Here is a 14,597-nt window from a genome sequence, read left to right as displayed (position 1 = left end):
TAAGCAATGGAAAATATACTTTGTTCAACATTAAATTTCCCTCCCAAGGACCAATCATCAAATGTAGTTCTCATTTCTTTAGATGTTATTTATCAAATCTAACTGGATCATTTAGTGTCTTTGTTTATTTTTGGAACAATTTAGGAAAATCTATTGCAATCACGTCATGATTTACCAAATAAAGAAAATGCAGATCATCCTTTCAAAGCCCTTCAGTGCACTTTATCATGTGTTAGATATTTCACATATTCAACTTGGACTTTCTCCTCTAGCTTCTCTATCCCAACTGACTCCCACACCCACCTGAAAGATAAAAATATGTGAACGCTATTTTTGCCTACTTAGACTTTTAGAGTACCAGCAACAGCTTTGAAAAATCTTCCAGTATAATATATGTACCCTGTGACATCACTGAACTGTAGTGAATCACATTGCTGTAGTACTTCAGGCCTTACAAAATCTTCTCATTTGAGTTTTACACAGCCCAGTGCAATAGATAGAGGTGGAACTGCTACAATCCCCTTTACACAGTGGAGAAATTCGTGCCTCTCAGAGGCCAAGTGATATCTAAAACCAGATAGCTAGTAAGGGCAGGAGCTGGGTTGCTGGCCTCGATGACACTACTTTGACTCTTTCCAACTTGTTCTTATGTGACTTTTCCCCTACTGACATCCAGCATACTCAGTATTTATATTTTTTTCATGAAACGTAAGTCAGATAGTTATAAGCAAAATAGAGAACTTAGAGAATTCTCTATACAGTCTGTCCTGGATAAAAGTACCCACTTAAACTTCTATGAAGCTTGCACAGAAGCCTGCATGTGAAATACATCTCTCACAGCTACAATTCAGCTATCAGTTAATATTAAGAGCAGGAGAAATGAATGGCCCAGGAAATTGTTCTTGGATTCTATGGCAAAGGCCTGTCAGTTTGTGTCAATATGAAAACTCTTGTCATTATTGATGTTATCAATATACAATAGTAATTAAAGATATACTTATAATTCCACAAACATGTTTCAATTTCATGTGTTTTTGCATATCATGAGCTCTTTAAAGCCAGAGCCTGAGTCTTATTTGCTTTTAATTGTAGACAATCTCAATGCCTTGAGTTCAATAAGCATTCAATAAAGATTTGGCTTATTGTTAAGCACTTGACAGACACTTAGAAGCCATGACAGGTTCTACTTTACACTGACTAATCGATCTGTTCCTCAACAGCACTTTACATGAAATTACACTGTTGTTCTCACTGTATTCATAAGCACAATCTTTTCTTCAGTAGGTTCACTAATAAAGGTTACATTTGCAATTCTATTTCTAACCATAGCATGAAACTGAATCTTTCATCAATCTTTGTAACTTGATAATGAACTTATGCGCATATATGTGTGTATCTGTATGTGTGTCTGTGTGAATGTGTGGGTGAAGGGGTAAAGAAAATTCATAATCAGTGTATAACCATTTCTGTATTGTTCCCTAGTATTCCATGGTCCTCCATTTTTTTCTACAAAATAACAATTCTTAATCAAATATGTTTGAATTTAAGATTTTAAAATATATGTTGTATATTTAAATGCATTTATAAAATATTATATGATATATAAAGTATATTTACATGTCATAATATACTTTATGTGTCATATAGCCTATACATACATATATTCACATGTATGAATACATATATATTTCTATACTCCAAAGGAAACATGAAAAAGGCCCATTTAGTGAATCTACTTATTACTATTTTCTTTTTATTTCAAGGCCCAAAAATATGTACAGACATTAGAGCAATGTATATAAATCCTGGAAAAACCAAGTATTTCCCTTCAGAAAACATTATGTCAATTAGAGATTTTAGTCAAAAGTACCAGAAATCAGCCCTGGCTGAGCAAAAAGGGTTTTGTTTTAGAGATGTCAGATGGTGCAAAAATCCTACAGGAAGGCAGAGAAACCAACACAGAACCCAGACAGGGCAGAAAGGAAGCCCAATGCAGTCACCCGACCTTCTTGCAGGGAGCTGCTGCTGCCACTGAATGAACCAGGAAATCACCAACTGTTCCTACTGCTTTGCTCACAAGTCACTTCAGTCAATATTAAGAATCCAATCGGCTTCGCTAATTGAAAAGAATCCAATCGGCTAGGCTTTAGTCATATGTTCTCACTTTCAGTTTAGTGTCGGGGGAGCTTGACAGTGTGGACCACTGGGCTGAGATGGAGGGATGGAGGGTGTCCCAAATGGAATCAAAGTCTGCCCCTGGAATTGGACTGTGTGCTCTGGATGACCATGACCCCTCACAAAACTACTCTCTACTTTAGTCACGGCTTTTTGTTCATTTTGTTTTTTGTGTTGTTTTGTTTGCAGTACTGGGATTGAACCCAGGGCCTTTGCACTGACCTACATCCCCAGACCTTTCAAACGTTTCAGTTTTAAAACAGGGTCTCACTAAATCAGTAAATTGCCCAAATTAGGTTCAAACATCTGATTCTCCTGCCTTAGTCTCCCAAAATTCATAGTGTAGCTCTTCTGCTGAACACATACTCACCATTTCCCAAAAAGAAGATCATCTAATTTCTCATTACTTCCCACACTGTTTCCAAGTCTAGGATCTCCTGAGACATCTTTTTCTCCTCTAGTTTCATCATGATTCTACTTCAGTGGGCATTAAGTTATGGAAAGAGTCAGTAAATATAATTGCCATCTGTTATGGGTTGAAGTATGCTCTACCCTCTCCCTCCAACTGAGGAGGGCCTGGGTCAAAGTCTATGTTGGAGTCCTAATCTCTAGTAATTCAGACCATGATCGTATCTGGAGATCAGGTCTTTATGGAGGTAATTAAGTTAGAGGGAGGTCATTAGGATCATTAGTCCAATATGACTGGTATATTTATAGAAAGAGAAGAATTTAGACTCAGAAGAGATAATTGGAAGAGATGGCTATTGACAAGCCAAGGAGAAAGTCCTAGGTCAGAACCTTCCACAGCAGTCCTAAGAAGCAGCCAAGCCTGACAACATCTTTATTTGCAACTTGTAGCTTTTGTAAGAATGTATTTCTGTTAATTCATCTCATTTGTAATATCATGTTACAAAAGCTCTAGCAAACCGATGCACTGTCTGAACATCTTTCACATAGCAATGGGGAAAAGAAGAAAAACAAACTAAAAATATACACACAAAAGAAACACAGTAAAGGAGGTGAATAAAATAGACACTGTTCTTTGTATTCGTCAATCTCTACTTTTAGGAATATTTCATAGGGACAGATCCTTTGATATTAACTAATTTTCTGCAGAATTCAGATATAACCGCAATTTTTTTAAAAGGTTAGCAGCATTTCTGCTTCTGTCTTAATCAGAACTGAAACCAAAGTGTCAACATATTTTATGGAAAGTCTGATTTCTTTGGATTTAAACTCACAAAAAGTCACTCTCTTCTAGTAGTACTTCTGAGCCGGATAAATTCCTGACATGAGAAGAGCTGTTGACTACTCAGTGATAGAATCCTCTAGATTTCTAAGATTTCTCCATTTATATTAGGACAGTTTATAGTCAACAAACATTTATGAAATATTAATTACTGTCATACCCTGTGCTTGAAACTAGAGCATACACGTAATATTGTTTTTACCTTCAAAGAACTCAGTCCAGAGAAGAAAACAGGTAAGTAAATAAATTATTTAATAAAATATGCTTAGGTCATGAGGATGTTTTGGGAATTCAATGAATAGGTGAGTGGCACAGGGCAGGCAGAAATTCTAAAAGAATTCTAACAAATCTGTTAAAACTGCTGTGAGCTGGTTGAATTCTGACTGTGCATAGCTTCGAGCATAAGTGTCCACAACTCAAAACCTGGAGTGATTGCACAAGCAAAGACACAATGCACACATGCAAGATAACTGCTGGGTATAGTTAATTCAATAACCACTGAGGGAGTAAAACCAAGCTTATGAATATTATCTATTTGATTAGACATGCGTATCAACCCTGTAATGCAGTTCAATCAATAACATTTTAAAACAAGTCCAGGGAAGGCTCACAGTGGGACTGACAAAAGGTACAACAGCCAGAGAAAGCCAAGGTGATATTTTCAGGCACATAGCTCTTCCTTGAAGGAAGATGTCCTTTGCTACCCCCTGCTCCTTTCTGTATGCAAAAGTTGGAGCACTTGTCCCCTCTGATATGCTAACAGTTATACACAACCTTGAGGGGCATTTGGATACTTTGTCTCAATTCTGGGTTTTTGGTTTCGTTTTTTGCTCCAGTCCTGGATTGGCCTATATGCACATAACTCAGGGTACCTTTCCTCTTCCTCGGTCACTCACACTCAGAAAACAGGAAGAAAAGAGTGCTCCCCACCTTTTCCTATTTCATTCTCTCCCCACCCCTACTCACAGTTGCCATGAGGTCACTTCCTCAGGACAGGAGATCCCAGCTGATGCAAAGTGGCCATAGATCGTGTGTAACTGGGCTTTTACTCTCAGTATCACTCTTGAGAAAATATACCTCAGATACAGTCAGTCCTCTGTATCCATGGGTTCTGTTTCCAGAGAGTCAACCAACTGCAGATTAAAAATATTTTTTAAAATTACATCAAATATATACAGATTTTTAAAATTTAATTCTTAATACAACATAACAAAAAATACAACATAACACCTCTTTTCGCAGTTGTATTACATATTATAAGTAATGTAGAGATGATTTAAAGTATACAGGAAGATGTGTGCAAATACCATACCATTTTGTATAAAGGACCTGAGGAACCACAGATATTGTTATCTGGATTGGGAAGGGACGATAACAACTTTATGAACATAAAAACAAGATGTTATCTGTCTCAGTGTTTTAAAGGAAGAAAATTTAAAACAGGCTTATATGTAACCTCCTGGTCATAAAGTCTTTGTTATATTTGCCCCCATAAATAATAGTTTATTGATTGTTTTCAAACAAATGCTCTTCTGCAGTTTTTCTGGGCAATATAGTAATTTTAACTACTTGTAACATTTTCTGTACTTAGATTTGGGCAGACAAGTTACAGAGAAGCATGAGGGAGGAAGGTTCACTGGGGAATTACAGTGGAGACCAATGCACTGCTAAGATTGTTCTGTATGGATTCCAATTTCACTTTTTTTCTCTGAGGATTATAAGAAGAAAAAAATGTAAATTTGTTACCTTAGGTGCTTCGTTACCCGAGAGCAGAAACAAAGCCTATATGTATTTGTCAAATACAAAATGCACCTCTAGCAGTCTTGTATTTATTCATTTATTAATTTAAGCATGTTGCTTAAAATCTTAAGTGTTTATTTTACGCTAATTCATTATTTCCAAGTTTCCAAAAGAAATCACGTGACTTCAGAGAACGAGCATAGCTAATTAAATAACGATTGGTAATGTATGCAGGCTTAATTACATAATTTCTAAAAGCTGTCATGCATAATCAGAGCTCAATTTAAAAATAAATACTATTAATTGCATGGGTGACTGGCATTAGAGAAGCAGCAGCTAATAGAGAAAATAGGAACATTGGCTCTCTTGGACTCAAATTCAACTTGATTAACTTGGTTAACAGAGATGAGCCCCAAGGTGATAAAATATTTAATATTTTTAATAAAGTTTTCTGCTCAAGCTTTAGATTACATACTCATGACTTTCCATATACTATGTGTAGAGTGAGGGAAACTAAAGAATTAGTCCAGCCAAATAAATGAAGCAGACATAGGCAAGTACTTGCAGCCCAGGGATATACATCTCTAAGATATTAAGAAGGTGAACACCATATACTAGGCCTAATTTTTAACATGGAGTCTGACCACAACACAATGTCTTCCCCTCACTTTTCCATAAGCAACAGCCAAACAGGTACAACAGATATCCCTGGGTCCCCTGTCCCAGCTTCTGCCGTCTGGAGAAAGACTCAACTTCGTGGTTCTTGCTAAACTCTACACTGATATTTCTATACATAAAGTTCTAATATTTTTACCAACAGAAGGGATATGGCCGTTTTTGTAGGTAGAACTGACATCTCAAAGCTCATGCTTACACTGTAAGGGGATTGGGCTTATGGAAAGATCTTGAGATGAAGAAGTCTGATGATATTTTTTTAATGTCAAATCTGACACAGCTGGGAGACCATAGAAAAGTGCGTCTACTGAGCCTCAGTTTACTCCTTTCTGTAAGAAGTTAAACTAACAAAATGGTAAAGATTTCTAGTTGTGGAATCAACAGATCTGGGTTTTAGCCTTGCTTCTGCCATTTGCTAACTGGATATTCTTGGGCAAGTTTTTAAGCACCCTGAGCCTTAGTTTTTTCATTCGTAAAATAGAAGTGAAAATATGGTTACTTTGGTAAGAAGCATAACTCTATATACAGCGCTTACTACAGTGCCAGGCTCAGAGTCAGCATGGAACTCCCATTCCCATTCCCACTCCCACTACACCACTACCACTTAATTACATTACTGCTCCTTATTCTACTTCTATTACTGCCTTACCATATTACTATCATCACCTTATGACACTACTTCTACTATACTATTCAACTTACTACATCGCTGCTACTGCTACTGTCTTATCACACTTCCAGTATTGTCAGACTACTTTATTACTACCTTACTATATTACTGCTGTTACTATGTACTACCACTTAGTCAATACATGTGTATTAGTTTGTTAGAGTTGCCATAACAAAATACCACAGACTAGGTGGGCTAACAGAAATTTTTTTCTGACAGTCCCAGAGGTTAAAGAAGTTGAAGATCAAGATATCAACAGATTTGGTTTCTTCTTGCCTCCCCTTGGCTTGCATATGACTACTGTCTGTGTCCCCACATGGTTTGTCAGGGCTTTCCAAAGAAATAAAAACAACAAGATGAGTACATGTACAGAAAGAGGTTTATTTTACGGAATTGGCTCAGCAATTATGAAGGCTTGGCAAGTCCAAAACCCAATGGACAAGACCAGCAGGATGGAGAATCAGGAAAGAGTCTGTTATAGACAGGAAGTTGCCACTTAAGACTGCTGTAGAACTAGGAAGTTACCACTTTACTCAACCATAGAATCAGGAAGTGCCAATAGCTCAGATGAAGTCCAAAGCACATTGGGCTACAGAATTCCTTTGCATTTGAAGGAGGTCAGCCTTTTCTAGTCAGGACTTCAGCTCACTGGAGGAGACTCATTCACATTTTGGAGAGTAATCAGCTTTATTCAAAATCCACCAATTTAAATTGTAAATCTCATCCAAAACACCCTCACAGAGATGTCCGGAGTAATGTTCAACCAAATAGCTAGGCATCATGGCCCAGCCAAATTGACACATAAAATGAACCTCACACATGGTCACTCCTCGGCCTACGCATCCCCTGGTATCACTCTGTGTGTCTAAATTTTCTCTTTTTATGAAGACATTAGTCAAATTGGACTAAAGCCCACACTAAGAGCCTCATTTTAATTTAATCACTCTGTAAAGGACTTATCTCCAAATACAGTCATTTTCTTAGGTACTGGCAGATAGGGCTCTGGAAGGACACAAAAATATAGCTCATTCCACTGATTTCTACTGCACTTAACTATCACTAACTATTCTACCACTACTAATACTGTTACTCATATTCTTCATCCTCTTCCTATTACTAAAATTATCATTAGGCTCCTTCTAGTTTCAATTTCCTATATTTCTATAAAATACATTATGTACAGGTGGCACCATGAAGCTCAGAGTCTCTACTAAGACTGAATGCAAATTCATCCCTTGTCAGTTCATGGAATACAGTTTAAGACAGCTAATGGAGGCAAATTCAACAATTAAGAAATATTGGTCAAGGAGGAAATGTCAAACTATAAAGATGTTAGCCCAGTAGGACAAGAAAATCAACAGCCTACCCAAGAGGAGTTTTAGTCTATCAGTAGGTACCAGCTGGAGTATTATCGTGCTCAAGGAGCCCGAACTTTTTTGTACTAAAGATTCAGCAGGAGCTATGAAGTTAATCACTTAATCAGCCTCTCTGATTTTTTTCAGCACTAAGAAATCTGAGGGATGGTGACATCTTATGTCTTTTATTTTTCACTTTTATTTGTCAATTTATGTTAACTTTTAAAAATACTTGAAAAACGTTTTCAGTGAAGGACTAAATGATGAATTAGAATGGAAAAGGCTATAAATATGCATTGTGTTTATGCCTTATCAATATGAACTGGCCAGCACATATGAATTTTACCATTTCATTTTATATTGCATTTTATATATGAAGGAAATTGTACAAAGACAGTAAGATTTCCAAAGATGAAGTCTGAGTCATTCTTAAATTTGTATCTCCCATTGTATCTCATTCCATGTGTTTTTGCATAATCTTTTTTCAGGAAATACTTGCTAAGTGTAGTAAAGACAAGATTCCCCAAATTTTGATGATGCCTGCTTTACTGCTGCTCTCATTGTCATTCAAAAATCTGTACCAGGCTCAGCTGTCCTGCTAGCCATCTGTCAGACAAAGTTACAGTGTGGGTTAACTGAAGGTTGTGTCTATAATCCAGCAAGCAGTTCAAGTTAACCCAGCAGTCATTTATTCAGTCTGTGTTATATAGAAAGCATTGTAGACCTTGTCATCCAGTAAGGCAGACAGCATGTGTACATGAATATCCATAATTTCAGGCAATTTCCCTACTAATAGAGATATAAATAATGTACTAGAGATGTAGACTATTATGCCTAAGACAACACAAGAAACTAAAATTGGTGCCAGACTGTGGAGCAGTTTGAAGACTGAGCACCATCCTAATCACCACCGATAAATTCTTCTGTCATCTTTCTTAAAGATTGAAAAAAATTAGAGACACACATCCTTGACAGCCTTATTACCTCAATAAGCACAGAATGAAGCAGTCCAATAGTACTGACACCACAATACCATGTCAGTGATAATACTAACCGTATCCTTCTAGAACATTCACTTATGGACAGATACAGACCAAAAATATTTTGTATTTTTATCAATATCATTGAAAACAACCAGATTAAAATGCTTTAATGGCATATACAACAAGATAAAAATGGTTATTTTACAAAATATTTACAAAATCCCCTGCGAACACCATTCTGTAACCACAAGACCCATCCACCCCTCCCTTTCAACTCTCAGACACATGTGAAAGAAAAAAGAGAAGAAAAAAATCAAGGAGAGAATGGTGACTGATAAAGAGCTAGGATGGAGAGAGGATGGAGGTTGAAAGCCACACAGGCTAGGAACCCGGAGTGTTTGGGTGGAGATAAATGGGGATGGGCTAGGGAACTGTTATCTGTGAATAAAAACTTCAAAAGAATTGAGGATGGGGCAAGCAGTGTATTGCAGTTACGATCTGAGAGATCCACAGAAAGGACAAATTCCTTCAGGGCATGGTGGCACATGCCTGGAATCTCAGCACTCTTGAGGCTAAGCAAGAGGAGCTCACATTTGAGGTCAATCTGGAAAACTGTCTATCTCAAGGGAAAAAAAAGGGAAAGAAAAAATAAAAAAACAGATTTTCTCCTTAATTTAGGAGAAGAGACAAGATTGATTATTGAACTGCGGTTTTTGAAAGCAGTACTATTCAGACTGAAACCACTGGGCCCCCGATTAATTAGGGTTGCAATGGAAACTAATGTATTTTGATTAAAGAGAAGGGCCAGTATCTTTACACCAGCATTTCCTAATTATATATCTAAATTCTGGTTTAACCCAGAAAACTATTTTCTCAACCTACTGATACAATTTCAAGGCAATGGATATGAAAATGAAATGTTTTAGGGATTTTATTTAGGACACAGGTTTTTGTTGTTGTCTATTATTTTTCCCAGAAGCAAGTTACTTGAAGTATCTAGGTCAGAAATTAAAATCTCTGCTCACCAAGTGAATCACAAATGCAAATAGTTAATGAAAGCTTCATTTCTTTACAATCTATGGAATCCATTAGCGAGTTAATGTTCCTCTTTTATAGTGTCATGGTTTTTGTTTACAATAAAAATATGCATATGTGTGTATTTGTACCACCTAAGTGACTTATACTATCATAGTTATCAAAGTAATTTGTGCATGTAATAACCACAGGGTCACACTTACACAGCAACAACAACCAGACGTGCAATTTGTTTATTGATAATATCTAACATCAAGAGTTTCTGAAGTCTGAAAACAATCACCCAAATGACTTTAACACACACAATACAAACACAAGTACTTTTTGCTCAGTACTCCAGAAAATCTTCTCCTTCTCATCTAATGTCAGGTAAAAAATTAAAACTTAGCAGGCTAAAACTTTGTGTACAGCTTGTAATACTCAAAGGTACTGAACATCTGTATCCAGACTAAGGTAGCTCTAAAATAAGGTAGCTCTTTAGGTAGCTCTAAAATAAGCAACTGAGTAAGTAAAAGAATCACACAATCTACAGAAGATAAATACAAAGCTAGAGTTCTTGACATCCGTAAGATCAGCGCTGGAATAAGAATCTAAGTCAGAGGGAGAATGACTCAAAGACATATCTGTGCAGTAAACTGTTTATCATTGTGGCTTGTAACATACCATTATTTAACAACCATTAATTAACATGACAACCAGCCAGAAATTGCTCCTCAGAAACTCAGTAACTTTCAGATTTTCACAATTGTAAGTTATGGATATGTATCTATGATAAATATAAAAGTGTACTGGGGAGCCCTTTGCAGTTTCATGTAAAGGAAGAACTCCATCCTTCAATTGAATTAAAGCTAACTGTAGTTCTGAACACAAGTTCTCCGTTCTTTTTCTTTAATTGCAAAGCTTTTTAAAAAATTTTGTTGAAGTTTTTATTAATACATGTTTGTAGTACATAATGTCTACATTCATTGTGGGGAGCTGATACATGTACATACACATCTTAATTCTTTTACTTCCCCTCTCCCTCTCTTCCCCTCACTCCATCTCTTGGTCTCTTTGCCATTTGCAAAATCTGTCTCTTTTCCTTAAAGAACACTGGAAGGGCATGAGACTGGGCAGGAGTCTCCACTCAGTTCTTAATCTCCTACATCTTTTTCAGTCCCAAATCACATCCCAAGAAAAGGTACAGGCAGTGTTATGGCTTGGGTGTTTGCCTCCTCACAAATTCATATTGAAATTTAATTGCCATTGTAACCATATTAAGAGGAGGGAGCTTTAAGTCAATTAACTCCACAGTGCCTAACATGAGTTCCTTATAAAAGAATGAATGGACTCCTTTTATCTCTTTCTTGCTTTCTGTGCCCTCTGCCACACAATGCCTTCCACTATAGAGTGACTTTCCTTATGTTATGACACAGCAAGTAGGCCCTCGCTAGATGCTAGCACCTTGATATTGGTCTTTCAGCTTCCATGACTGTGAGTCAATGAATTTGTGTTCATTATAAATTACCTACTCCACAGGATTCTGTTGTAGCAGCATAAAATGAACTAAAGCAGGTGGAATATGGAGAAAGAACATGAGTTGAGAATCAATCTAGGGAAAAGTTGCTCTGATAACTCACAGATAAGTTGTTTCACCCACAACATATTTTCAAGTACAAAAAATTTACATGGAAAATAAATCCAGTTTTTCCAGATGATCCAGAATCTTTGAATTCCTATGTCCCCTTCAGCTAGAGTTGAACTGTTCTGGATATCTTTGAATAGCACAGGTAGCCTCTAGTTTGCTGCAATCTTCACCTTTCTCTAATTAATGTCTTTTACCTGGTCCACTTAACTCCTGTGTGTTAAATGGCACAAAAGTGCCAGACAAAACTGTCTGGAATTGCATGCATTCACAAAGGTTCTATAAATTCTGGAGTTTTCTTGGAGTTTCGGGTCTGCACAGGAGTGGGAAGCAGGATGTGGAAATTTAATTTATTTATATTAATCCACACAGTATCTGTCACATAAAAGGTGCTGGACAAATGTTAATTGTTACAAACTAAGGGTAGATTAGACTGTAATAACCCCCATACAGCTCATCTGTTTGGATATCTTCAGTTTACTCAAACCCAAACCCATGGATTGAGGATTGACCTTAAAGGAAATTATTCCTGGAATGTTTGAGGATCACAAGGCTTGGATTGCTGTAAAGTTAAGTCAGATCACTTGTGTGGGTCAAGTTTGTGTGCAATAGGAAAAGGACTTGATGAGACACTAGGAGTCCTATATGTATTGATTGCATAGAACAACGTTTATTCACTGCCTCCTATGTACTCTGTACTAAAGACATGTTTGTGAATACAACAAGGTCCTTAAGGAGTTAAGGACTGAAATAAATAAATGAGTGCAGTGAAAGTCATGTCATCTTGGGAAAGTCATTTAACCTTTCCACACTGTTTTCTCACCAGCAAAAAAAAAGAGGTGAACATGTCTGTTTCTTGGGCCTTGTTTCTTGGTTCAGTGAGAAGCAAGTGTATGTTAGTCAGCCTTCTATTACTGTAACAAAAATATCTGGGATAATAAACATAAAAGAAGAAAGGTTTAACAGCCAATATCATACTAAATGGTCACAAACTGAAATCCTTCACACTAAAATCAGGAACAAGATAAGGATGTCCACTACCACCACTCTTGTTCAATATAGTTCTGGAAACATTAGCCATGGCAATTAGACAAGAGAAAGAAATAAAAGGAATAAAGATAGGTAATGAAGAAGTCAAATTGTCATTATTTGCAGATGACATGATACTCTATATAGAAGACCCCAAGAACTCCACCAAAAGTCTTCTAGACTTAATAACCAAATTCAGTCAAGTAGCTGGTTACAAGGCCAACACACAAAAATCAATAGTTTTCCTCTACACAAATGACAGACTCACTGAGAGAGAAATAGGGCAAATAATTCCTTTCACAATAGCATCCAAAAAACTGAAATACCTAGGAATCATCCTAACGAAAGAAATCAAAGACCTCTTCTCTGAAAACTATGGCACTCTGAAAAGAGAGATTGAAGATGATATCAGAAAATGGACAGACATGCCCTGCTCCCAGGTAGGAAGGATTAATAGAATGAAAATGGCCATACTTCCAAAACTGCTATATAAATTTAATGCAATTCCAATTGAGATCCCAGCAACATACTTCATAGATTTTGAGAAAACAATCCAAAAATTCATTTGGAACAAGAAGAGACCCAGAATAGCAAAAGCAATTCTAGGTAACAGAGACATGGCAGGGGGTATCACAATCCCCAAACTGCAACTATACTACAAAGCTACTGTGATAAAAACAGCATGGTACTGGCAAAGAAACAGACTTGAGGACCAGGGGAACAGATTAGAAGATGCAGAAACAACGCCAGACACACTCAGCCATCTCATCTTCGACAAAGGAGCCAAACACCCTCACTGGAGGAAAGATAGCCTCTTTCATAAATGGTGCTGGAAAAATTGGGTTTCAACTTGCCAAAGATTAAAACTAGACCTGTATCTCTCACCATGCACTAAACTAAAATCAAAATGGATTAAGGATCTAAATATTAAAATAGAAACTCTGAACCAGTTGGAACAGAGGTTGGGTAGAACCCTTGAAGACATCGGTGTAGGAAAAGATTTTATGAACAAAACCTCAGTTGCCCATGAACTATCACAAACAATCAACAAGTGGGATCTCTTCTCATTAAAAAGCTTCTGCACAGCAAGAGAAACCACCAGCAGTGTGAAGAGACAAGCCACAATGTGGGAAAAAATCTTCACCTGCTTTTCCTCAGACAAAGGTCTACTATCTCAAATCTATAAAGAACTTAAAAAGATCAGACCTCCCAAATTTAAAGACCCAATCCAAAAATGGGCATCTGAAATAAACAGACATTTCTCAGACAAAGAAGTAGAAATAGCAAATAAATACATGAAAAAATGTTCAACATCACTGGTCATTTGAGAGATGCAAATGAAAACAACACTGAGATTCCACTTCACTCCAGAAAGAATGGCTGCTATCATGAAATCAACCAATAAGAAATGCTGGCGGGGCTGTGGGGAAAGAGGAACCCTACTCCACTGCTGGTCGGAGTGTAGACTGGTGCAAGCACTGTGGAAATCAATATGGAGACACCTCAAAGAACTAGGACTGGAAGTCTCATTTGACCCCACTATTCCACTGCTGGGGATCTTCCCCAAACAATTAAAAGAATCATACCACAGTGATAGATGTACACCTGTGTTCATAGCAGCGCAGTTTGTAATAGCTAAAACTTGGAAACAGCCCAAATGCCCATCAACTGGAGACTGGATCAAGAAAATGTGTTTTTTTAATAAAATGGAGTACTATTCAGCCATAAAAAATGAGAAATTAGAGACATTTATAGCTAAGTGGATGCACATTGAGGCAATACTCTTAAGTGAAATAAATAGGACACACATGTATAAATACCGAATAGTTTCTCTGGTGTGAGAAACTGAAAGTGTAAATAAGGACTAAATGTATAATAGGTAATGTGAAATAGGAAGAAAAGGGGCAAAGGGAAAGGAAGTGGGAGGGCTAGGGGAAAGGATAGAAGGGAATGGGATTAATATGAGAAAATGGAAAAATAGGAACAAAATCTTTGTAAATAGGGAGGAATGGAGGGGTTGAAGGGAGGGCTGGGCAAGGGTGAAAAATAAGAACCAAGAGAG

At 37.0% G+C, this 14,597-nt stretch overlaps 1 protein-coding gene across 3 annotated transcripts in view; it reads right to left on the bottom strand.

Annotated features, from left to right (window-relative positions):
* Positions 1-14,597, bottom strand: part of Tmc1 (transmembrane channel like 1) — a 455,769-nt gene that overhangs the window by 325,546 nt on the left and 115,626 nt on the right. For all 3 annotated transcript variants that reach the window (XM_087184103.1, XM_087184105.1, XM_087184104.1), the window contains one exon: positions 4,391-4,557. In XM_087184103.1, coding sequence (XP_087040229.1) covers positions 4,391-4,399 — 9 coding nt within the window. In that variant the 5' untranslated portion in view covers positions 4,400-4,557. The remainder of the gene's footprint in view (positions 1-4,390; positions 4,558-14,597) is intronic.

Source organism: Heterocephalus glaber, unplaced genomic scaffold (assembly GCF_053883595.1).
Source record: "Heterocephalus glaber isolate CG9 unplaced genomic scaffold, H.glaber_assembly_v1.0 deba00001481, whole genome shotgun sequence".
NCBI lineage: Eukaryota > Metazoa > Chordata > Mammalia > Rodentia > Bathyergidae > Heterocephalus > Heterocephalus glaber.
This window is presented reverse-complemented; position numbering and strand designations above follow the sequence as displayed.